Below are 27,053 nucleotides of genomic sequence, written 5' to 3' on the forward strand. Positions count from 1 at the left end.
AAACAGGCCATAAGTGACTTGCCAAATGTTAAAAAGCAAACTAGTAAATTAGATTTTTTTTTTTAACCTTTTTCAGTTTATACAATCTAAAGATATAATTTGCTTCATAGGTACTTTTACAAAATATGATTTTTCACTGTATAATGTCTCTTTAAAGCAAAGGCCACAGTCTATGACAAGATCAGATGGGAAGCACATTCCTCATTTCACAGCAACTACAAGTATTTTGTAATATAAATGAACACCTTTTCATGATTCTGGTGGCAGAAGCAAAATATTAAATTTACACACACACACCCACCCACTCCTCTTTCTCTATAACCAGAATCAAACCATAACCACTCCAAGACTTTACGCAGCTCTGGTTGTTCAGAAAGGGTTAAAATCCTGACTTCCAAGAAATAGGAATGTGTCACCAGTCCACTCGCACATAGTGATCAGCTTAATGTTATTCTAGGCAACTTTATCAAATACAAACAGAGATAACCACGTACTATAATTCTTTAACATTATTTAAACACTTTGTGTGGCTCTATCAAATGTCAGCTACTCTTAATTCTGGTAGCAGGAACATCTGTGGATCAAATCAGGGTCTAATGAGGATTATTATGTATCTACAAATACACAATTAGAAACATTTAAATGTGATACATTTTCCTTTGTATAGTCATCACAATACCGTAGCATACTGGGTAATTTGTATAAAATTACCTAAAAGCAAGTTTGATTTGCACTGAGTACATACAGAAATGTTAATTCACAAGCTATGCTAATATTCAAAATGTACATTCCACGTGATTATGTACATTCAGAAAGGAATAACAATCCCTATACAAGACATTGTCAAAACACAAAATCAGAATTAAGGAATTAAACAGGCTAGTAGTATGATATCATTAATGTTAAAATATGATCTGTGACAAGGCAGGTAAAGTAATATCTGTTATTGGACCAACTTCTGTTGGTGGAAGGTACAAGCTTTCAAACTGCACAGAATTCTTCAGCTTAACACTACGAACAAAATATGTTCTGTCATGTCGGACAAACAGATCCATATGCAAGAAGCATCCTCCATATTTTCCATTTCTAAGTTTTTTAATTTTAGAAGTTCAAAGACCTCACCTTAAACCTGTTGCATAAGTAAAACAGACTTCTTTAATTATAAAATTCCAACAGCTAAACAACTGCTTTAACTTTGTTTTACCAGCTCAATCTCTTTATCCAGATACACAATTTGTCTTATCAGTAAAACTCTCAGCCAGATTGTAATGGGCTTAAACAGTTTTAAAAAAGCACCAAGGTTGAAGACTGAGCAGTAACTATAGAATTCTGCATAGAAATCCCCTGGAAAAATAAACTAACCCCCAAACGCTCAGGAAAACATTATTATATGATGCTTGCTGACCTAGTGGAAAAAAAAAGATGGAATAATGATTTTGCTTTTATATAGCGCCTCTCATCTAAATGGATCTTAGTTAACTGATAGTATAGGGCATTCTGCTCAGGCAAGGCAAGTCTACAGATTCTACACTATTAATACAGACCCAACCTTTAGAATGAAATTTGGCAGTTTTATCTGTACAAAACCTTCCAACAATACAGAATAAGAAGATAAAAATACCATATCAACTTTAAATTATATGCAGAATTAAGACAAGCAAAATGTAATTACCCATATTGGAATTTGACCGAGGTACCACGGTAGATTTTCCTGTTCTTGCAAAAAGTGCTTATTACAAATCCACTGTCACAAGTGATCAGGACTCATCCAAAAGATAACACCTGAAGCAGCACCTGTAAAAGAAACAATTGGGTTTGAACCCTTGTTTGCTTGTGTGTGGTATAAAAAAGGTCTGAGAGTTTTTTTCCCTTTAAAAAACGGTGAGACTTAGCCTTGTTTTTAATATGATAAATTCAGGTTCATTGTAACCTGTTTTTCCTGAAAGACCTAGAAACTAGAGAACCAATAATTTTATGACATCAGAGAAGTCAAGCAAATGAAACTTGACTGAGATGGGAACTTAATTTTATTTGGACTGTTTAAATAATCTCATTTTTGTTATTGTTTCTAATGCCCATTCAATGCAGTAATCTGAGAAAAAATTGGGAGAAAAATGTCTCTTAAAAATTAGCATCTTTATAAAAAAGACTTCCTGGTTTTGGTAAAGGTCTCACATATGGATTTTGAGCTCTCTCAGCCTTTAACTGAGGGAACATGGCTTCAGTTGAAGGCTGAGAATTCAAAATCCAAATCTGAGACTTCTAGCAAAACCAAGAAAGACCAGATTTGACATGTCTGATATATTTCTAAAGGTAAAAAGCAAGAAAAACAAAACAAATCAGACATACTTTCAGGCCTTAATTTATTCTAAAAACTCTTAAGCACTGCTATTGATTAGTTGGTTCAAAATTGACAGACTCACTATGATTCCAGCACCCAGGCTTTTTCTTGGTCTTCCATCCTGGCACTTTTGATGGCCTAACTTTAGTTAATGCATACCTTACCTCATCGTGGCAGATTGGGGATTAATTAATTAATGTTTGTGAGGTGTTCAAACACTTGGGTGATAGAATAGACCGATGGAATTGGGCAGAGGGCAGAGACAAAAATGGTACAGCTGCAGACAAATGAAAATTGCAAAGACTGAGGTAAAAGCAGAAGATGAAGAAAAGCCTGCCACTGCTCCCACTGAAAGCAGCCCTTCTACATAGAGCTGGTTCTTCAGCACAGCATGACTTCTCAGGAGTCAGGACCCTGCTAGGCCTGAGGTGTAAGTGGGGAGGGATGAGGAGCAGCAAACTCAGGACAAGGTTGAGGCACACTGTTCTGGACATGGTGAAGGTTTTAAACTACATTTCAAATAATAATTTAATTATAACTAGGGCCCTATCAAATTCACAGCCATGAAATCTGGTCTTTTGTGGGCTTTTACCCTATACTATACAGATTTCATGGGGGAGACCAGCATTTCTTAAATTGGGGGTCCTGACTCAAAAGGGAGTTTCAGGAGGGTCACAAGGTATTGGTGGTGGTAGGGCGGATAGTGGTATTGCCAACCTTACTTCTGTGCTGCCTTCAGAGCTGGGTGAATGGAAAGGAGAGGCTGTTGGCCAGGGGCCCTGCTCTGAAGGCAGCGCCCCACCAGCAGCAGTGTAGAAGTAAGAGCAGGGCCAGTGCAAGGATGTTTTGCGCCCTAGGCGAAACTTCCACCTTGTGCCCTCCCCCGTCCTCCCACCCTGAGGCACCCCCCCACGGCAGCTCTGTCCTGAGGCGCCCCCCCCTGCGGCAGCTCCCTCTCTCCGGCCTGAGGGGCATCCCCCGACCCCAGCTCACCCTTGCTCCGCCTCCACCCTGAGCATGCTGTCGCTGCTTCACTTCTCCCACCCCACAGGCTTGTGGCGCCAAAGCTGTATGGTGCCACAAGCCTGGGAGGCGGGAGAAGTGAAGCAGCCACGGCGTGCTCGGGGAGGAGGCGGGGCAGGGGCGGAGAGTTCCCCAGCACTTGCTGAAGGTGGCCCTCCCTGTGCTCCCCTACCCCAGCTCCCTCCACCTAAATGCCGGTGGCGACCGGGGCGGCCGAAGATCCGGGCGCCACAGTCGCTGCTGAAGAAAATGCCGCCCCCCCCCCCCCAAATCCTAGTGCCCTAGGCGACTGCCTAGGTCGCCTAAATGGTTGCACCGGCCCTGAGTAAGGGTGGCAGTACCGCAACCCTCCCTACAATAACCCTGCAATCCCCACAACTCCTTTTTGGGTCCAGACCCCTAAAAATGCAACTGCGTGAAACTTCAGATTTACATAGCTGAAATCATTAAATTTATTATTTTTAAATTCCTATGACCATGAAATTGACCAAAATGGACCACAATTTTGGTAGGGCCCTATCTACAACGCTAGGTGATTGTAAACAAAAGACTTCAACATGCTTTCCAGGCAAACTGAGAGGTAAGGTGCCCAGCAGGAAATTAAGCACCTGGACTAGGCATCTGTCACCCTGTGTCTGCCGCATCCCCTTAAATATCTAACAGGCGCCAGTCCCACCACTTTCCCTCCTACCCCCATCCAGCCACCACCCTCCACCTCCTACCCCCACCTAGTCCCCTCCCCGCCTCCAATCGGCAATCGCCTCAGCCGGCGCGTTAGTGACGTCACTCCCACGCGCCGCGCGTTTGGCGTTGGCGCGAAGGGGGGATGGCGCAGGAGGCGGCCCGCTATTACCCGCTAACGAGATAAACCACCCCCGGCAACATGGTGAGCGCGGCGGGGGTGGGTAGCTGGCCCCGACACCCCCTTCTCCCCGGGGCGTGGGTGCAGGTAGCGCTCCCGCTCGGCCGGCGCGTGGGACCCCAGCGCGGTCAGGCGGGGCGGGCTCCCTCACCGCGCCCTGAAAGGAGGCTACGACCCGCCCGGGTGCCCCCTTCCCCAGGCTCCCCGCCGGCGGGGCCGCAGCAGCGAGTGGCCTGGCTCTTGCTGCTCAGAGCGATGGTTGGGGCAGAGACCTTCCTTATCCTCTAGGAAACGCGAGGGAGCGGCGGCGGTGCTGCTGGGGGCCGGCGGGCAAGCCGGGGGGAACGTTTCCCTGTGCTGCTAAAGTCAGCTGTGGGGGTTACTGACTTCCCCTTTGGAAGGGCCTTCTGGCCTTTCTGTGGGTGCTTTAGGAGCAGGGGCAAGTCGTTCTTTCAAACTCCCACCTACCAAGTGCCACCTATTGGCGATATTAAAGTGGATTAAGTTTGTATTCCACATGTGATCCTGTGTGCCCTACTTAACTCCTTGGCTGTGGTGCCGCTCTTAGGACACTGGTTTCAGAGGGGTAGTTGTGTTAGTCTGTATCAGCCCAAGTACTCCTCCTTGTCGTAGGGTGCTGATAGCCTGCTAGGCCATCCTGTCTACACACCAGCTGGAACCAAAATAAATGATCTTTTTAATTCACAATTTTAGTTGTTTCAGTATGTCTATATATGGTTACTTATTTTGGACTGAGTGCCCTAGTTTAATGTCAGTAAAATCAAGTTAAATAGGATACTTAATCCAAATTAAGGGTGTCCATGTATAGATCTTTTGCCTAAGTAACTAAAGATGTGAATTAAAACAGCTTTATTTTAGTTCTAGTTTATGCATATATTTAGCCCCTCTCCCTGCCCATTACCCATTTATGGTGCTAAGTGAGATAATTCATAATAAAGTGTTTATCTCTTGATTATATGATCTTTCTTAGGCCTGTTCTATGTAATTTGCACTGATTTAACTAAAGGTAGCGTTCTAAAACAATTTAATCAAACTGGTGCAATTGTTGAGCTGTCTTGCCTGCATAGAGAGATGCAGGAAAATTAATCCGAATTAAAGAGGTGTATTTGAAGTAGATTAGTTAACCTGCATTACATCACCAGATGCTGGTGTTCAGAATTAAAGTGGGCTTAATAGGTATGTCTACAGAAGGATAAAAAATCCTCTAGTGGGACTGACAGCTAGCTCACGCTCAGGGTCTGAAAGATTGCTGTGTAGACATTTGGGCTTGGGCTGGAGCCCAAGCTCTGGGAGCCTGCAAGGGTGGACATCTGAACATCTAAACAGCAATTTTTAGCTCTGGAGCATGAGCCCCATGACCCTGAGTAAGTGGACATAGGCCAGCTATGGGATTTTTAGTCCCATGTAGATATACCCAATGTGGTTTAGTTTATTTGCTTCTGGAAATGAATTATGCTAAACTAATGTTAAATAACTATTGCTTGAATTGTATTGATAAACTGCTTAAGGTTTCAAACTGAGCTCTGCTCTCTTCACAATGAAATTTGCAAGTGTATACTACTTCCCAGGGAAGACTGCTACTAGACTTGTACAGGACTAGAATTAGATATGAAGAGGTCCAAAAGGTGCATTTTAAATGGCTATTTCCAGCTTTAGTTACTTAATGTTTGCAGTGAGAAGACACAAACACAAAATAGCTGTGTTTTCTGTCCTTTTATTTTAACACCTTGGTATAGGAATTGAAACTGGATATAGAATATCAGGTATCCTTCCTTCATAGTTCTGTGAAAATTACTTTTGTGCTTCTCATCTATTTCAGTTTACTCCATACAAATGTTATATACTTCATCCGTTTAATTTTACTACTGATTGCACAGAAGAAAAGTAACATGCATGAGGCAGTTGGCCCATGAGAGGCAGAGCTTATCCTGTTTCAGCTGCTTGAAGGGAACAAACTATTGAGAGCAAGGCAAGAAGAAAACTTCATGGAAATTCTTCCATGAGAGAAAACAGTATTTAAAATAAGGGAAGGGAATCCAATTACCAAGGCCTTGTCTACAATGGGAGTTTGTCATGTGTGTTCAATCACTGTTGCAAGCCCCTCCTGGCAAATAGGCAAACTGCTATAAACTGGAGTTTAGCCCTGGCTTGAAACCTACCTTGGTACAAGTCAGTGTTTGTTAGCTTGTCCTTAGGGTTTGCTCTGGGACAGCCATATTGGTGGATGTAACTGGGGCTTATTCCTTATGATTTTTTCGGAAAAAGAGATTGGCAAGCTGCTTCTAGGCAAATGAGGAATCACACTTGACTGTTGCCTGTTGGATGGCAGTAGCCTCCACCTATAAGCACAGGAAAAATCCAACAATTAAGCAGTGTTGGTGCTGCTGATGTTATATATCCATCAGAGGGCAAGAGACTCTTTAAAATGTTCGTTTCAGACAGCATTTCAAGAAGTTAGCATGCATATAATGCCAGGTTTTTTCATATACCAATATTTAAAATATACAGTCTGACATTTAGAAAAGTATGGTCAGTCAGAACATTTCCTTTTTAGGTTGGTATCCTAACTAAAAAGGAAGGAAGTGGTCCATTTTAGGATTAAATTAGAACTAATAAGTAGTTCAGTCGTTTGGACTGAAGATATGGACCAGTCAGACAGTTGTTTTGCTCTGGTTTTACCTGGGTTATGTCTACTTTAACAACATTATTTGTATAAGAATACTGGTATACTATACCAGCAAAGCACTCAGAATTGCATCCACACTCTATCTGGAAGCTGTGCTTGGTCTTGGTGTAGTAAAACCAGTGCTCAGAAGCAAAACAAGCTATACCAGCAAAACTGCATATTTATTGGTATAATATGGGCTACGCTAGGGGCTTCTGCTGAAAAAGCTATGATAGTCAGGGATCACACCTCTTTATGCTCCTGACATAGCTATACTGGCATAAGTCTCGTATAGACCAGGCCTATAGATTTTTTTTTTAGTGTTATTCCCAGATATATATATGGCATGAAGTAAGTTCCATTTTGCTTCTCCTATTTTTAGCTTCATATAATGCAAGAATAGTTTCATCCGTACACCTATTACAGTCCAGTAGCTTCTAACAAGATTATATTTCTCCTCTGGGAAAAAATGGGATGTCTGAAGAAGAATTTGAAGGCTAATATAGCAATGCTGAAGATGGTAAACAGAGGACACTTGAAGGATATATACAGTCTTTTAGTTTAGTCACTTTAAGGTAAAGTAAGCACTCAAATCTAAGCCTTTATTCAGAAAGTGATTTAGTGTGGATTATATGCTATTATCTTGAAGCTTTGGCAATTTGCTGAGAAACTAATTTTAAACAATTGAAGAAAGCTACTTCTGCCTTGATATGGGTATCAAAGGATGATTTGCAGCAAGAGAATGGAACATTGTGTTAACAAAGGGAGACAAATTTTGAAGTTAAAAACCTACAGATAACTGCGTTATAGTCACAAGGTTATTATCAAAAGACAAGCCATAGTGTTTGCATGAACAGTGCTTGATGGATAAATAGAAGATGCTTGTTTGAGTTCACCAGCAATGGAAACAAGAACACTTACCCAGCCATTAAAGACAAATAATTCATTGTCTCTTGTCTGTTAAAAATCATTAGTCTCACTGAGCCAGACCTGTATAATAAAGAAAGCACCAATGGATTGCAGTTTAGGTGTTTTGTAGACTTTGCTTTGGGCACTCCTCTAATAGTGTCACCACATTACTCATCAGTCTAAGATACTGTGGTTATTTTTGGAAGATACTGTCACAGATCCACAAGGTCCAGTGTACGCCGCAGCCTGTAACCAGTTCTTTGGGAGTGACTTCTTCAGTGTGTCAGGCCCCAAGGACCCACACAGTTCTAGAGGGGCTGGCCTGTGGCCCGAGACTGGGCCAGGGGTGGGCAAACTACAACCTGCGGGCCAGATTCAGCCCGTGGGATTACCACCCCTGGAACCCCGCACCACTCCCGGAAGTGGCTGGCACCACGTCCCTGTGACCCCTGGGGAAGGTGGTGGGAGGGCGGGGACAGAGGGCTCCACATGTTGCCCTTGTCTGCAGGCACCACCCTCTACAGCTTCCATTGGCTGGAACGGGGAACCGCAGCCAGTGGGAGCTTCGGGGGAGGTACCTGCAGGCAAGGGCAATGTGCAGAATGCTCTGCTCCCCCTCCCCCAGGGGCTGCAGGGATGTGGTGCTGGCGGCTTCCGGGAGCAGCGTGGGGCCAGGGCAGGCAGGCTGGCAGGGAGCCTGCCCTGGTCCCGGTGTGCGCCGCTGCCACCCCAGAGCCACTCCAGGTAAGCAGTGCTGGGCCAGAGCCTGCACCCTGAACCCCTCCTGCACTCCAACCCCCTGACCTGAGCCCCCTGCTGCACCTCACATCCCTGCTGCACCCCATCCCCCTGCCCTGAGCCCCCTCATACATCCCACACCCCTCCTCTGCCCCAACCCCTTGCCTTGAGCCCCTTCCTGCACACCACACCCCCTCCCATGCCCTGCACTCCCTCCTGCACCGCAACCCCTTGCCCCAGTCCTACATTCATGGCCCTGCATGCAATTTCCCCACCCAGATGTGGCCCTTGGGCCAAAAAGTTTACCCACCCCTGAACTGGGCCTTTGGGCATCAGCAATCTGTCTCTCTGTGGCACCTGGCAGCAAATCCTGCTAAACCAGCCCCCTGTGGAAGGCTTGTACTGTACTTCATCATGCAGTGCTCTCACTGCAGAAACATAAGGCAGCCTTTTCAAAACAGGGTAACAAGTAATTTATTAGTCACCTAGCATACAGAATCAAAGTCCTTGGGTTAGCACAGAGATTAGTTCTACATGGGGATAAAAATATCCATGTCTGAACCAGATCAGTTGGCTCAGGGGCTAAAAATTGCTGTGTAGACATTTGAGCTTGAGCCCAAGCCTGAACATCTACATAGCAGTTTTTAGCCCTGCAAGCCCAACTTGGATGACAATAAAAACAACAAGGAGTGTGATGGCACCTTAAAGACTAACAGATTTATTTGGGCATAAGATTTCGTGGGCAAAAACCTCAATTCAGAAGCATGGAGTGAAAGTTACAGATGCACGCATTATATGACGACAAACGAAGAGAAGGGAGTACCTCACAAGGGGGAACCAGTGTTAACAGTGAGGTTTTTTACCCACGAAAGCTTATGCCCAAATAAATGTTAGTCTTTAAGGTGCCACTGGACTCCTTGTTGTTTTTTGTGGATACAGACTAACACAGCTACCCCCTGATACTTGACTCATAGACTTTAAAGTCAGAAGGGACCATTGTGATCATCTAGTCTGACCTCCTGCACAACGCAGGCCACAGAATCTCACCCACCCACTCCTGTAACAAACCCTTAACCTATGTCTGAGTTATTGAAGTCCTCAAATCATGGTTTAAAAACCTCAAGGTGCAGAGAATTCTCCAGCAAGTGACCTGTGCCCCACACTGCAGAGGAAGGAGAAAAACCTCCAGGGCCTCTGCCAGTCTGTCCTGGAGGAAAATTCCTTCCTGACCCCCAACTATGGCAGTCAGCTAAATCCTGAGCATGTGGTCAAGACTCACCAGCCAGCACCCAGGAAAGAATTCTCTGTAGAAACTCTGTAGAAAGAAAACTCAGATCCCACCCCATCTAACATCCCATCACAGGCCATTGGGTATATTTATCGCTAATAATCAAAGATCAATTAATTGCCAAAATTAGGCTATCCCATCATACCATCCCCTCCATAAACTTATCAAGCTTAGTCTTAGGTTGTGGGGAGGGATAGCTCAGTGGTTTGAGCATTGGCCTGCTAAACCCAGGGTTGTGAGTTCAATCCTTGAGGAGGCCACTTAGGGATCTGGGGCAAAAATTGGTCCTGCTAGTGAAGGCAGGGGGCTGGACTCAATGACTTTTCAAGGTCCCTTCCAGTTCTAGGAGATTGGTATATCTCCAATTATTACCTTTTTATTACCTTTTTTTTTAGAAACCAGATATGTCTGTTGACCCCCCTACTGCCCTTGGAAGGCTGTTCTAGAACTTCACTCCTCTAATGGTTAGAAACCTTCATCTAATTTGAAGTCTAAACTTCCTAGTGTCCAGTTTATATCCATTTGTTCTTGTGACCACATTGGTACTGAGCTTAAATAATTCCTCTCCCTCCCTTATATTTATCCCTCAATATATTTATAAAGAGCAATCATATCTCCCCATAGCCATCTTTTGGTTAGGCTAAACAAGTCAAGCTCTTTGAGTCTCCTTTCATATGACAGGTTTTCCATTCCTCAGATCATCCTAGTAGCCCTTCTCTGTACCTGTTCCAGTTTGAATTCATCCTTCTTAAACATGGGAGACCAGAACTGCACACAGTATTCCAGATGAGGTCTCACCAGTGCCTTGTATAACGGTACTAACACCTCCTTATCTTTACTGGAACTACCTCGCCTGATGCATCCCAAGACCGCATTAGCTTTTTTAATGGCCACATCACATCGATGGCTCATAGTCATCCTGTGATCAACCAATACTCTGAGGTCCTTCTCCTCCTCTGTTACTTCCAACTGATGTGTCCCCAATTTATAACCAAAATTTTTGTTATTAATCCCTAAATGCATGACCTTGCACTTTTCACTATTAAATTTCACCCTACTACTATTACTCCAGTTTACAAAGTCATCCAGATCTTCCTGTAGGATATCCCAGTCCTTCTCTGTATTAGCAATACCTCCCAACTTTGTGTCATCTGCAAACTTTATTAGCACATTCCCACTTTTTGTGCCAAGGTCAGTAATAACAAGATTAAAGAAGATTGGTCCTAAAACCAATCCCTGGTGAACTCCACTAGTAACCTCCCTCCAGCCTGACAGTTCACCTTTCAGTACGACCCGTTGTAGTCTCCCCTTTAACCAGTTCCTTATCCACTTTTCATATTGATCCCCACCTTTTTCAATTTAGCTATTAATTCCCCATGTGGAACCGTATCAAATGCCTTACTGAAATCGAGCTAAACCATGGGGCTTTTATTCCTGTGTATATGTACCCAGGGAGGAGAAAGTTCAAGTTATAGTCCCTCCTGGCTAAGCCAGTGCAAGTGCCATCCAAGCTGTCATGAACTCCAGCTTGGTTCCTGTCTCTCTCTCCCTTTAACAGTTCCAGGAGAGGGAGAAGCCAGCTTCTTCTAGAAGCCCACTCTTTATCCTTTGCTGGTGACCTCTCAGTCCTTTGTTCTCCAGGCAGGGCCATGACTGAGTTTGCAACCCCACTTGCTGGAGCTTCCCACTTTTGAGCATTGATCTTTCAGTCAGTTGGCCTTGCATTGTCTCTCTGGACCTTCTGTTGATCTAGTCACTTTCAACCAGTTCCTTGACAACCATTCATTCCACCTAGACAGCAAGATGACAGGCACATCTGTCTCCTACACCATTCCAGGAGCAGTATTAATCCTTCTGCTCCTGTTGGGTGGCAATGTGAAGTACAGAGGAAACTGAGGCACACATAGGCATTACAGATATTACAAAAAAATCCCACTCTGTCACAGATGTCTTGTATTTAAGGTGCATATTGGTGCAGTTTACATGATAAAAGGAAAGTGGTAGATTTTACAACAAACATTAAAAACTTAAAGGAAGTTTATAGGAGACTCAGTAACTCATTTTGAGACAAAATATGTCCTAACTCAAACTAAACATACCATAATATTGTTTGTTTAAAACAGCACATAGTATTTAAAATAAAATACAGGAGTTCAGTGGTGGTGGGAGTTTTCTGTAAAGACAAGCAGTTTGCTTTGCAATCCACGAGAGCTGGTGAACCAGAATATGAAAGTTATTTCATGGTTTGGGTTTTTACAGCCCTGAATGAACCAGGGAACTTACGGTAATTTAAAAAGGGAAGAACCTGGGGCAAACAAGTTACTTCCAAACAATTTCTTAATTAAGTTTCTATTTCAAAGAATGGGAGATAGTAACATCCTTGACATTCTGGCCCTAGACAGAACTTAGGAAGTGAGTGTTTATTGAATACCTGTAAAATTTACATGGAAACACAAATGTCAGTTTAAACCAACTCTTAGATTTGCTCTTCTGTGGAAATGCTTTTTTTGGTTGAAACACTACCCTTTGCTCAAGTCAAGGTAGAAAATTGAAACCAAAAACCAATACAGCATCTTGGAAGAGAATCTCTTTATAACTAGCACCCTGATATATTTCCTGGAGATTAAAACGAGTAAGGTTAAATAATTTTGGAAATTACATACAGACTTCGTTATTAAAACTGAAAGTGAAGTCTACCTTTTTATTATCAATTGTGATTACTTTTTGCACTTTAGCATGGCCAACAAATACAGAGTAGTCAGAGTCATTGTCTGGTTTTCATGCACACTGGCTGTAATTATGTTTGGGTTGAAAATGCTGGACAAGAATGTGTTTAAATCTCAACTAAACTTTTCACTGAAGTATAAACAGCCGTGAAAACTTTACATTTTCATAAAACCTTCACATTCTACAATGTTCTTAAACAAATTTATATGTCCCTTTAATAAGAGATTGGGTTAATAAGTCTCCATGAAGTGTAATTCCTCTGTATATTTAGCTAAAGAAACTATAAAGACAGAAAACCTTATATGGTCACCTAGTTCATCCCAACAACATTTCTAGTGCAAAGTGATTTCTGTTGTGTGTGCATATTGAATATTTGCACAGCTGAAACAAGTAGTCCATGCATATTTCTCTTTATTATCCATTTTAGAAAAAGTTACAGCAGAAACCTGTGATTACAGCATGAACAGTTACTTATTTGCAAGTGATACTAAAGCTTAAAGACTTGGCTAAACAAAAGTCACTTATATTTACATACATGTATCATGAGTGTTGTAGGTTTATAACTAATATTTGATGTATGCAGAATATGTAGAGCAATTCATATTTATTATGACAAATGTGTCAGCAGCACAAAAGGAACTAAGGTCTTAGGTACATTAACAAGTCATTAGTTTAAATTTAAGTCATGGTGGAATAGTCAAAGGGATACAACTAACTTAAAAATTACCTCTATCACACCTATGAGAACTGTAAGTGAAAATGAAACAGTTTTCCTCCTAATTAGTTTACTTAATAGTAGCAGTAGTAAATATATAAGGGTTGAACCCAAAAGCCTCAGACAGGATTGTAATCAGTTTTTTTCTGCCTGGGTGGAGTTTTCACACATCAACAGGTAAGAGAAAAGTATCATTGTGAAGACTATAAAAATTGGGAATGGTGATTCAGAGGCATATGCAGCACTTGAAACTACTTCAGTCATTGTTTGAGGTTGACAGCATCCTTTTAAATTTTAGAACTATCCATTTACAGTCAAAATTCATAACTTGTAAAGTACTGGTATTACTCTAGTGACAGAATACCTGCAAAATAGCTGAGTAACACAAATATAATAGTACTAATTATTTAAGTCTCAAGCCTTTAAGGCCCTTGTGTAAATAGAATGCTATTTATTTCAACCCCGAAACATCTGCTTGCAGGGTCAACGCCTTAGGTGTAAATTAAATATAGCAAATCCAAGTTTCATTAAAGTGAACCATCTAAAACAAGAAGATAGCTCAAAACATGACAATAAATAAGTCTCAGGTTTTATCAGGGGAAAAAATGCTAGTTCTTGTTTAACAAATCACATGTTCTGTTTGGCCTTCTAAATCCAACTCAGAAAGGAGCCAGAGTAGTATACTTTCACATCAAGCTTATCTAGAGTAACGCATTGACAAAGGCTCTACAAACTTGTGTAAATATGCAGAAATAATATTAAAAAAAAAATTCAAAGAACTAGTATTACTCACAGTTTATGAGACAATTCTGCAGGTCTTAGTATTCCTGGGAAACTACTTAGCTGAAATCTCTAGGGAGTAAATCAGAAAGTAGTGTTACCTGGGTAGAATATAGTCACAAGCCACACCCTCTGCCTTCTATAAATTCAGACCAAATGATTGTATGCTGCTCCTATAATGGTTGCCATTAAAATGGCTGCTATCCCTGGAGACAATGACTGTAAACAGGTATAACATGCTAGATGATTCCCTTTTTAAGTAAATAGTCTTAAATATTAAGGGTTCTTAATAGATATCAGGTCTATGTTTGTGGGTATGCTGTATGCTTATACAAGAGCCTCATAAAGTTCAAACCTTTCACTTTTGTAGGTAGAAAGCTCTTTTTGTTCTTATATTAGTGGTAGGAGATGCCATAAATATGTTACCCTTTTGATCTCTGTAGGTTGATTAATATTGCTTGAACTTGGAAAAACGATAAGACCTACTAGCTGGAGAACTATACCAAACACTTTGCAGATGCTAGAGCCCTGGTGAAATGACCCATTTTCCGCAGATTCTGAAAAGATGGAGGGTGCTGGGATTCAATATCCTGTAGCTACCTGTGGGCTTTGCTGAGGAGTTTCATCTGTGTTAGGGTCTGCCCCACAGTAGGTTATTCATTTGATCTGTAAAAGACTCTTTGATGTTTTGGCTATCCTTGTCAAAGTTTACTGAATATTTTTGGAGCTAATTGCAACTGTTTGTTATACTTTATCCCATCAGTAATGTGAATGTGTGTTGTGCTTTGCAATAGGATGGCTGGCAGAGATATTCCACTAGAGGAAAAGTGGGCTCTTGGAATGATCTGTAGTGGAAAGGAAAGCTGCTGCCATATGTGCCGCCACTGAGCAAAGATTGCTCTGCATCTGTAAAACCTGTATTGACTAGATATGAGTACATTCATCTCTACAGGTTTTAAGCAACACTTCTAGATCAGTGACTGGCCGAAGAGTTGTTGAGAGAGTAATTTTGCTTTTTTTAAAATAATCTCGCTCTTTTGTTGAGTGAAAGGTCAAAGTATTGTGTGTTGCCTTTTTAAATCCCTCTCCCCCTCTTACTAGGATATCAGAAAATTCTTTGGGGTTGTACCTACTGGCAAGAAACATGAATGTGAGAGAGTGAAAAAGATAGAGAAAACCAAAAATGGGGAAGAGTCTTCAGATGGGAAGAAGAAAACAAAGGATATCAAGGTCAGTTTGCTTTCCTCAGCTGCAGGCTGTTCTGGGCTTTGTTTTGAAGGTTGTTCTGTGCCTCTGTGGCTCACCCCTTAAAACTGACTTGTGTTGTTGGTTTAAATGTTATTTTCAATGGTTTCTCATCAGCTATTTAAAATTTTTTTGAGTCATTTCTCTATAGTCAAAACCAAAATAAATTCTAATTGGCCTTTGCAGAGTCAGGGAGACCTTTCCAACTAATATTATACCAGAAGCAAAAATCTCACCTGCATATTTAATATGGCACTGTGGAATGTATTCTGTAGTAACATAGCCCTCCACTGTGGTCAGCATTCCTGCTTCCTGGAGAACATTTAACTTGGGTCCTATGTCTCATGGGTGGCAATGAGAAGTGGAAAAAGAGAAATGTTTCCTAAACCAAGTTTGGCTAGCAAAACCAAGCAAACACAGTTCTCAAATCCAGCATAGAAAATAGTGCTGAGATTGGAGTTAGCCTAGCAGAAGTTGCTTTTATTTCTGCATCCCAATCTTCTTATAACTTTTCTTTTTTTCTTGTATGATAAATAAATTGTTAGTTTTCCATATGCTTGGAAGGGGGGAAAAGATTGTGATACTGTCATGGAAACAATTCTATGAATATTTAAAGCAAATCTAGCTAAGGTCCTGATCATGTAAGAAGCTCTGCCAAGGCAAATCCTAATTTATTTAGATTTATAAACATGCTAGAAAGGGCATGCATTTACGTGCCCAGGCACCTTTGACATAACTTAAATTGCTGTCCATAGGATGTATTTTTAAAATAAGCTGCCATACTTGACCTTATGAACTATTCTTGCCTTTACACTTAAATTACCTCCATTGTCTAATGCTTGGGGGGGAAAAGATTAGCACTGTAATTCAGGGCACTGCCCACGTGGAGCTCATTGTAGGCTCAGAGTCAAAATATGTAATGAGATATATTTAAAATTAGGGTAATTAATATGAGTGGAAAGATTTGAGTTCTGGTTATGCTATCTCAAAAGGATATAACAAAGTGGGGCGGTTCAGAGACAGGTGACAAAAATGATTAGAGCCCTGGAAAGATTTCTGAATTAGGAGAGACTGAAAGATTATCACTGTTAGCTCAAAGAGGTGACAGATGAGAGGGAAGATAGGGTACAAAATAATAAATGGTATAGTGAAGGTGAATTTGGTACATCTCTTTACCCTCACTTGTAATACAAGAACAAGGAGCTGTTCAATGTAATTGAAAGGCAACAATTTAAAATTTGATGAGGAAATTCTATTTTATACAGCCCATACTTGAGTTGTGGAACTGAAGGCATAATTAAGGTAAAATGCTTAGTAGATTTCAGAATAGAGTTGAACATTGTATGTTCCTATTATCCACAGGAAAGGTTATGTTAGATAAGACTTCTTTATAAAAAAAAAAAAAAAGTTGTTATAACCCTTAATGCTTCAGGTCAGAAGGCAACCACTAATTTGACTGGGTCAGGAAGAAAGCTCCCATATGGGCAGATGATTGTACAGTTGTAAAAAAATGCCATAACAGACATTTAAGTGTGTGGTATTGACCAGTATCAGACACGACACTGGACTAGATGAGATCACTGGTCTGTCTGTTATGGCAGTTTATGTTAAAAGAGAGGGAGCAAACAAATCATGTTTTGACTACTACATTCTTTACATTTCTGATTAGATTAGTTGTCAAAATTCCACAAAGCTGTTTAAAATTTCAGAGGTATTTGAGGATGGTGTCTGATTATTTTAATTGTTTTGTTTCAGTTGCAGCCTGTGTACTTTTTTATTTTTTTTCAAACTGTTATCTTTGTGGAATATAATGAACTTTGCCTCTCCTTGTTGCGTTCCTATTTTATAGCCACTTAACTGAAAGCTTATAGTTTAAGTTCTTAAATTTATTTTTACGCATGGATATTACCATGTTTCTCCTAGAAATTAATACTACAACTTCTAGTTAATCAACTGTAGGTGTAGAAAGAAAGTAAGAAAGAACTTGATAGTGGAAATAATGGACTTTTACTACTAGGTGAAGAATTCATCTAATGAAGATGATTCCAAACGAAAGCAGACAAACAAGAAAAAAAGGATAATCTATGATTCAGGTAAAATTTGTTACCGTTTTAGAATGCTGCTTTGTGTCTTTTGCGGTACTGCCAGTTAAAATTGAGGGTTAGCAGGTAATTATTACCCCTCAATGCAACGCATTAAAAAAACCCAACCTCTTGGAGGTTTGTGCTCAAGAAGAAATAAAAGCATTTTAAACACAAGATGCTCTTGGCTCTCACTGCTGAAAGTGATTCATTGCTTGGTGGTTATCACTATGAACAGTTACATTTTCTGTTGTCACTCCTCAGTATCACAAAATGCAGCGTTGCATCTCTGGCAACATCTGCTAAAAATTCTAACCCATGTATGTATGCAAAATAATTTTCACTAGACCTTAGTCAACAATTTGAAAAACCCAGATTCGGAGTTTAGATTAGAACTGGTTTACTCAGTATCTTTAAATGCCAGCTATAAAGAATGATTTCTGTTTTAAAGGTCTTGACAGAATTTTTTTTTTTTTTTTGCAATTTTAAGGCCTTCAATTCTGAGATCTGATCTGTCTGCTCTGTATGAGAGGCACAGGAGTCTGCTGATGTGGAAAAACATTCCACATTTCAGAATATGAAAAAAAAGTAAAATTTAATTTAAAAGACTGCTCAACCAATTCTAATGAATATTCTCCAGAAGATACAATTTAAAATAGTTTCTAAAAAAGTTTTATATATCAGTTTTTTTTTTTAAGTTTAAAATTTAAGTTTAAAAAGCTTTCTGGTTTCTCCCTTTGTTACTGTCATTTCTTCCCCCTCTGGATGCTGAAGCCTCCTAGAGTTATCATGAAATTGAAAAAAAGATTACAGGCTTTCCTACAGCTTGTGTCTTCCATTGCAGGCTGTTTGATTTTGTGTGTGTGTGTGTGCGCGCGTGTGCTGGTTCAGTAGTACAAGGTTGCTCTAATTTTAAGACAAAAACAATGGGATGCGCTAAACCTGCAGAACACACAAATAAATAAGCCTACCAGAATGTTGTCATTGAAAATACATCAAACTGAGGAGAAATTGTATATTAAGCTAGTCCTTATACCCTTGGGGAGCCTTAAAGGAAATATTTCAAAATTAATGTTTGGTGCTACACATAGTATATGCAAACCAGCTGCCACCTGTAATATATTATTAATTTGCTGAGTGCCTGCAGTGTGCCTGGAGCGTTAGATCTCCTATTCCATTAGGGTGAAGAAAAATGAAGTACTGCTCCAAATGCTTTAAAAGACTAGCAGGCTTTTCAATCACTGAGATGATTGACCATTTCATTCTTAGAGAAATGTGGAGGTGCTAGTTTTGTGCGTGTTTAAAAAAACTAAATACTTGTTCTGGTAGTGTGTCCCCTTGAACCACGCACGTCATGCTGTAAGCAGTAACCATCTATTAAATATGCTGGGTTCCCTCTGCTTTTTTCAGTCCTTTTGCAATCGCTTAATAAGCATCTGGCTCAGTATGCAAATAGGCATACATTGTGAAGCGCACAGATCCACAGTGACCAGACAGGGAGACAAGTGTCTGTTACCCCCTACCTGAAAGGAACTTTTCTGAGACATGTTACCTCCTGGTTATCTGCCTTAAGAACATAATCTGTATAGACACACAGCTCCTTAAATTTTATTTGTTCATACATTTTTGCAATGATTATGATGATCAGTGGACTACTGGCTCTCAGTAGAGACCTCACGTGCCATTCTTTAGTGAGTTATTCGATCCAGCAGATCCCTGTAAAATCCTGTGCACCCTCTCTGCATTCTGTCAGTTGGCACGAAAAAGTCCCTGGGTCACAGACTGGAGTTTAATTTTCAGGCTCCAGCTCAGCCCACTGCAGAAGCAACCTGCTTAGTTCCTGGGATGGGTAATAAGGAATGCTTCTTGTTGTTGAACAAAAGTTCTTCTGGGTGATTGATGGCTTCTTAAGGAAGTCCCATTTAGTCTTTGTCCTAGTCGAAAGATGGTGGCCATGACACAGGTCTCTTAAATTAGAACGGTACAGCTTCATTTTTCTCTGTATTCTGGGCTTCTGCAGAGTACCTTTCTCCCCTAGGTGGATGTTTTTATAACTGATGTGTTGAACTGTTATTTAAAGACTGTATGTATGTGGAGGAAAATAATACTTATCCTGTGGTCAAATACAGATTCAGAAGACGAGGCGCAGTCAGTAAAGAAATCTAAGAAGCCACCAGAGAGAAAACCATCCTCTTCAAAACCCGATAAAGTTCTTAAGCAGGATCCTGTTGTTTATGTTTCAGAGACAGGTAATGTGTGAAACACATGATATATTCAGCTGTTATGGGAGGGTTGTTTTTTCTAAATAGTTAAACATAAAAGACATAATATTCAAGGAGGAGTGCTTTTTGTAAAAGGGAAAGGTAAGCTTTAGAAATGTCATTGCTAGGCTAGCGAAGTCTTCAGCAGGCTAAAAGTTATGGGATGATGAGTGATCATTGAGGCTGTTAAGGTCCTCTTCTACCTTTGGTGTTGGAGATGGTGGTCAGTCTTGCTTGGGTTCTGGTCGGGCATATACCATCTCTCCTTGTTTCCATTGGTTTAGTCAGGAATGTCATCTCAAGAATTGGCATATGCACTCTCTTCAGTTTCCTCAAGTGATGTATTTATAATCCTTGGGGTCAAGGATAACTTCCAAACACTTAAGCTCTTCATGAGCACTCTCTTTTTCAAATGAGCTAAGTTTTCAGAGAGCTATCTGAGTTTTCAGAGAGAGCTTTTCATTTGGTATCTGAGTAGCCAGTCTTCTCTCCTGCAATTGCTTACTTCATTAAAGTTAGTGGCAAAACTTCTTTGTTTTCAGTCTTTACCTCCTTGATTCTGACTTTCAAACTCTTAAAAACCGAAATATATTGTCAAAGTATTAATCCATCTGCTATCAGACTATTAGGAAGATTGATATTAGGAAAGCTGATAACAGTAAAATTCTTTTGTACTCTGCTACTTTTATAGTAGTACTTCTTTAAAAATACCATCCATGCAATCTCAGTCCTGTATCTCAGCTTCCTAAATTTTTAAATTTTTTGTCCTGAAGAGCAGAAGTGGTGAGTAGGAGTCAGTTGCCTTCCCTGAACTTAACCACTGACTTCAGATTTTTGCAGTCAATTCTGTAGTCTTTAGAAAGAGTTATGCGCATGGATGATCTTTGTTGTTTAGTTCTAAATTTTCTAAGGTTATTCTGTTTTTCTAAATTTGATAGTAACTTTTACCTGTCAGTCACAGAATTTGAATCTGTATATGTGCGTGCTTTGGTGAATTATATTTATGGTTGGAGTTAAGGCTGCATGCTGGTTGTTCAGAATATATATCTGTTTGTAGATAATGACGTATGAGAGAGTGTCTTGTTCGTTGTTGGTGTTGGCATTATTTTTTTCAATGTTGCCATTGTTCTGATTGCACGCGTGGGATATCCCTGAGCTACTTGTTTTCCAGGAGTAAGAATCCTGCCTAGATGGTACCTTTTGGAGGAGGCAGATCTGCTTAGCTTATCCTCTGTTTCTACATAGAACATATCTTGCAGAATTCCTACTAACTCATCCTTTCCTTTCAGAGTTTGGAGGGGAACTTTGAGATAGTGACTTGTCTTTAAACTTCTGTGGGCATTTTGTTCTACTGTTTGAGGCATTAAGTTTTCAGTTTTGTTTTCTGATTAGCTTATTTTTCTTTGTGGAACATTTGCCTCCTGCTAAAACCAGGATCTAACTGCAAGGTTCTAATGGCAGTGGCTAATCTTGGGTGGCATTTAACTACTGTTAGGGATGGTGACTCCTGGTTTGGTCTGCTACCTCTTCCCTTATGGGTCAAACAACCTTAAGAACTTGAAGAGTTCTGCCTATTCGTAGAGAGATGAGACCCAGGAATGTGAATGCTGCAAGATTATTTATGAAATAGAACAATAAGGTAAACTTGGCAGTTGAGGATATGAAACTTGTAGCAGATTCCTTTATAAGTGTAGTATAATAATTGCTGCTTCTTAAAAGTATTAAAACTGTAGCTCCTAACTGTCAATCTGCTTGCATGTGATTATTAAGTAATGTAGTTAAATGACATCAGTTGTTGTCTGTCTCTACTGAAAATGTAGCATAGGTAATCTTTTAGCCATCGTCAGTAATCAGAAATGGAATATATCTGTATAAATACAGCTATTGTATGCTCTGTCATATCTTTCCCATAGGGATTAAAGTAGAAGGATATTAGAATGAATTCATAAATATGCATGACATTTATAGAGTAGAACCTCAGAGTTATGAACACTAGAATTATGAACTGACCAGACAACCCATACCTCATTTGGAACTGGAAGTACACAATCAGGCAGCAGTAGAGACACCCTCCTTCTCCTCCCGCCCTCAAAAAAAAAAAAAAAAAAAAAGGCAAATACAGTATAGTACTGTTGCATATAAACTTCTTAAATGCTGCTTTCCCTTTTTTTTCCCCCTCTGAATAGCAAAGTTTCAAAGCTGTGTTAAGGCAATGCTAAGTTGTAATCTTTTGAAAGAACATAACTCTGAACAAAATATTATAATTGAACAACCTCCATCCCCGAGGTGCTCGTAACTCTGAGGTTCTACTGTATGTACTGTCTCATATTTATATTACACAGTTAAGGCTGTTTACAGGTGGCAAAGCTTGAGAAGTTGTCACAGTAGAGACAAGTGAATCAATCATGTTCTTTTGACATCAGTATCTTATAACTGCACTGGCACTTTCTCACATCTTAAGTACAGTCACTTTCTATACAACCTGCCCTCAAACCTATCCTCTTATTTCCAGAGGTCAGACAACCAATTTAACTCCCTTTGACATCAGTGAGTGAAAATCTTTCCGTTGATTTTCAGCGGCAGTTGGATCAGCCCTGTAAGCTGGTTAAGGTAGTGCTAGATACACATCAAACCTTTTAATGCATGGATGTGGGCAATTAAAACTGTGAAAGTCTCTTGCCAGTGTTTGCAAAGCATGCTGTAGAGAAGATCTTGATGTATACACAAGAACACAATCAAGTTAGAAAGCAAGTACAAGAGTGAGAGTTTACCCATCCCTCTCGAATGGCAGTACCTTTTCAACAAGATGCAGCTGAATACTCTTAAAACAACTAGAAATTTGGCTCAACTGATATGATTTCACTGTATTGAAATAATTTCTGCTATCAAGTAAGAATTTTAATTGGTGGAGCTTCTAAAAGATCCAGACAGTTGGATTATTGTTGAAAGACTTGGGTTTGCGTGTATCAAGTCTAAAACAAAAGAATTTTTTTTTTAAATTAATACCTGCTAAATTAATGTCCTGTTGAAAGTGTAAACTGTCAGTGTTACACAAAGTAAAATACCTATTAGATTAATATATTTTCAAGATGCCAGTCTATAATATGTTTAATAAAACACTTGCATGTTCATAGCACATATAACACTACCTGTATTTTGTTTTATATTTCTGGTAATTTAATTGTGATGTGTGTTATTTCTGATAAGCAGAATGTTGCTTTTGGACAATATACTTCTTCAAACAAAAAACCCAAAAAACAAAATGCACATTTCCAGCTGAGGTTACAATGGTTATACTCCCTTTTTTTTTTTTTTAAATGGGGGGGGAAAAATGATTTTCAACTTCTTTTTTAAAGTTAAAACAAGAACTGATATGGGAAAAAAATGGCACAAGACAAAGCATTCAGTAGCAGAAGCACTTGACAATAGTGTAATTGCAAATACTCTAAAATTTAAGGAGCATATTTATTTCATTTGATTCCAGCAGAAGCAGATAGGATTAATTTATTGAACTATAAAAAAAACCTTTTGTAAATAACGTCACGGTTCAAATTCAATACACTGAACTATCTAAAGTGGAAGTACAGTATGTTAAGTGTTTCGATTTGTTCACTTGCTAGTGTACGTCAGCTTTCTTGTACTTGAACCTGGTTGGTTAATGTTCCCTACTGTAAAGCCGAAAAGTACCCAACTTGAACCACTTATTATTTTGCCATGCATATCTCTTTACCAAACTGTTCTTTAAAAAAAAAAAAAAAAGGCTTTTTGCTGCATAAATTTTGTTATGCAGTTAAAGTTTAGGAAAACTACATGTTCACAGATATTTGAGTCCCGAAAGTGACCAGTTATGGTCATTGTAATCTGACTGCCTGTACAGCAAAAGTCATAGAATTTCATCCTGTAATTCTTGTATTAGGTTCATAACTTCTGGTTAAGTTATCTTTTAGGAAGACCTCCAGTCTGCAGTGTCTCTTAACCATTTCGGCAATTTATTAATTACCCTCGCAGTTAAAAATTGTGCCTTATCCCCAGGCTGAATTTATCTAGCTTTAGCTTCCAGGCACTGGATCTTGTTATGCTTTTGCTTTATAGTTCTAAGAGCTTACTACCATCAGAAACTTCTCCCCATGGAGGTGCTTAAAGATCATGATCAAATCCCCTTCTAAGTAAACCAAATAGTGTTTCTTATTGTAGACATCTTTTTCAGACCTCTGCTCATTCTTGCAGCTCTTTTCTGACCTCTTTCCTATTTTTTTAAGTGTGGACACAGAACTGAATGAATACAGAATTCCACTAATGGTCTCAGTGCCATATACCAGGGGTGGCCAAACTTACTGAGCGTCCGAACCACATATAACAATCTTCAGAAGTTCGAGAGCTGGGGCACACCTGCTGGAGCTTGGGTCTTCCCCACTCCTGCTGAACCCCCAAGCGCTGGCAGGTGCACCTGTCATAAACAGTTATAAGGGTTAAGGTTTTTTTCTACCTGTAAAGGGTTAACAAGCAGTACCTGTGAACACCTGACCAGAGGGCCAATCAGGGACAAGATATTTTCAAATCCCTGTGGAGGGAAGTTTTTTTCTTTTCTTTGTGTTAGAGAGTCTCTCTTAATCAAGTCCTCCCAGGTTTCTGCAATAAATTCTTCTATTCAAGCTAGTGAGTATTAGCAAGGAACTAGTATTCTTATACTTTTATTTCTGTATTTGCAATTCTGTGTTTTGCTATAGAATTTCTTTAATTCTGTACTGTTATTGCTTTTACTGAGAAAGAAAGGAGGGGGGATTCTCTCCAGAGATTAATAAGTTTAGACCCTGTGTATTGTTCCATCTTGGTATTACAAAGACAGTTTACTTTCTTTTTATTCTTTAATAAATCATTTCTGTTAAGGACTTGGTTGATCTTTCCTTGGGTGAATTCTCAGGGAAAGGGGAGGACGGAGGAGGAAGGCGTCCCTCTGTAGTTGGATCCCGGTATCTCTCCTAGGAAAAGGGAGGGGGGAGGAAGCAGGGGGGAATGGTTTATTTCTCCTAGGTGTAAGAACTCCATGGATTTGGGGCTCTTGGGATCCCCAAGGATTTTGGGGAAGGACTGTGTCCCAATACACGTACATTATTGGGTGGTGGCAGCTTTTACCAGATTTAAACTAGGATTTTTAGTTTATAGGAGTCCATGCAGGTCCCCATTTTGGAACCCAACAGCTCTAAGTGGGGGTGAGACCTATGACAGCACCCCACTCCTCCCCCTCTGTTGGGCAGAAGCCCCCTACCCTGCTGCAAGGCAGAGGTCCTGAGCTCCCGCTCCCCAGTCTGGTAGGTGGAGAATGGCGGGGAGGAACGGGGCTGGGGGAGGGGCCTCCACGAGCCGCACTTTAACATTAAAAGAGCCTCATGTTCCTTGTGAACCACAGTTTGGCCACCCCGCCATATATGGAGGTACTACTGCCTTCCTACTCCTAATCCAGTATTCCATACATACAAGGATCACATTATCTCTCCTAGCCACAGCATCATGCTAGGAGCTCCTGTTCTGCTGATTATCCCCAAATCCTTTTCAGAGTCAGTTTCACGAATGTAGTCCTATATTCTGTAACTGTAACCTGCATTCTTTGTTCCTAAATTCATGACCTGTCATTTAGCTGTATTAAAACTCATTGTTCAAATGAGCCCAGTTACTAAGCTATCCATATATGAAACTGTATATCACTGACTTGTCTTGACTTTATTTACCCTTTAACAATTTTTGTCATCTGCAAACTTTACCAGAATGATTTTAGATTCCCCCCCCCCCCCAGATTTATAAAGATATTGGATGGCTTTAATTCAAGAACAGATACCTAATCAGATTCTTCGGAGAGCAGGTGGAAATAGTGCATTTTTAGATTTGTTATGTAATGAGGTGGTGTGATCAAGCTTTTCTGCATCTGACACAATAGGAACATTGGTCAAGGTTAATAGTGAAATCCCTGAAAACTGCAGCTCAAGGTTACTCTTATCTAGTGAGTTCTAGGTACACGCAGAGTAAGGTTGACTTAAGCTCTGACTAAAGCAATTTCTTTATACAAGGGTTAACATTTCATTTCATATTTTTTTGCTAGTATGTGTGTAATTCGTTTTTCCATTTCATTGGAACTGAATAGTGTTTTATTGCCAGTTAAGCATACTTTAATTGGCCTACGCATTAAGCCAATAACTGTTTCAGTATTAGAAAAAACACAACCCCATAATATTTCCAAATTTTTATGTCTTGTTCGGGTAGAGAGAGGGATATGATTTGAGTTTACATTTGATGGGCTTTACATTCTGTGGACTTGGATTTCATTTATTTCTTGTACTACTTTAAGATCTTTTCCCCAAACTGCATTGAATTTGTAGTTTTTTCTCTGTCAGTTTTATCTGACAGCAGCATTAGCATTACTTTTGTTGGTGTAATCAATATATTGTTCACATTTTAAATATCTTTTTCTAAAAGTACAGATATCCAAATCCATTCAGTTCAAAATTATTTCCCTTTTTTAAAAAAACTTTCATGGACTTGTTTCTTCACTCCTTCTGTGTAATATCAGTCTTGTTTCTGTTTGTTCATGCAGCCTTACCACTGCTGGTGTGACAGGCTTATTTGCAGCAATTATTTGTCTGAAATAGCCTAAGCGTAGTTCTGTTATCCCCTCTCTTCCCCCCCCCCCCCGATCTAATCTGAAGTTTCTTTCATCCTCTGCCTAGCCCTCTAAATTTATTTCTGTTTCTGCTGTTTAACTCCGTTTTTTGGGATCTGATTTATGACAAATATTATATGAATTAAAGTTGCATTGTTTTGTAGAAGAGAGTAAATGACTGGATTAATGAAATGGTTAACTTTTTTTTCTGTTTATCTTACTGTTGCTTTTGTGCTGTACAGATCATTAGGTTTACCCTTTCTAATCCCATAACAAATATTTTTCATCATTGCTGTGTACTTGGTTAAATCAAACTCCGTTCATTTAGATTATTGATTATCAAGGACAGAACACCATTAATCTTACAAGTAACAGGAAAAGGAAGAGCTATTTATAAATGCCTCCATTGCTAACCATTATCTCTAGTAAAACAGTCCAGTAAGTTGGAAGAAATCCAAATACTTCTTGTACCTGTTAAATAACATTTACTTTTTACTGTTTAATGAAGTATAGGACCTTGAGCTTTGTTTGTAGAAGATGACCTGTTATTATGCTGCATTGAACCTGGTCTGGTTTCGTCAGGGGTTGCTAGTTGGCAAGAACTCTGTGTGTGGGGTGGTGGTTTTTTTTGTTTGTTTGGTTTCTTTTGTGTATGTGGATCTTAATGTATACCTGACTATTAACACAGATAATGATGTAGATGATATCCTTGTGGATGTGTAGTGATTGCAACAATACTTGTGAG

The 27,053-nt window shown here is 39.9% G+C and overlaps 2 protein-coding genes across 4 annotated transcripts in view; one reads left to right on the plus strand and one right to left on the minus strand.

Annotated features, from left to right (window-relative positions):
* Positions 1-14,197, minus strand: part of KLB (klotho beta) — a 66,216-nt gene extending 52,019 nt beyond the window's left edge. Inside the window, 3 exon segments of the mRNA XM_039540174.1 lie at positions 1,673-1,794; positions 6,407-6,586; positions 14,083-14,197. The gene's annotated coding sequence lies outside the window, so the exon portion shown is untranslated.
* The window catches only part of RFC1 (replication factor C subunit 1), an 83,042-nt gene continuing 60,109 nt past the window's right edge, over positions 4,121-27,053 (plus strand). For 2 of the 3 annotated variants that reach the window (XM_039540168.1, XM_039540169.1), the window contains exons 1-4: positions 14,185-14,298; positions 15,171-15,299; positions 17,332-17,407; positions 19,525-19,644. In XM_039540168.1, coding sequence (XP_039396102.1) covers positions 14,248-14,298; positions 15,171-15,299; positions 17,332-17,407; positions 19,525-19,644 — 376 coding nt within the window. In that variant the 5' untranslated portion in view covers positions 14,185-14,247. Of the gene's footprint in view, positions 4,251-14,184; positions 14,299-15,170; positions 15,300-17,331; positions 17,408-19,524; positions 19,645-27,053 lie in introns of those variants that run through there. The other variant, XM_039540170.1, reaches the window with a different exon arrangement.

This window comes from Mauremys reevesii, linkage group 5 (assembly GCF_016161935.1).
Source record: "Mauremys reevesii isolate NIE-2019 linkage group 5, ASM1616193v1, whole genome shotgun sequence".
Classification (NCBI taxonomy): domain Eukaryota; kingdom Metazoa; phylum Chordata; order Testudines; family Geoemydidae; genus Mauremys; species Mauremys reevesii.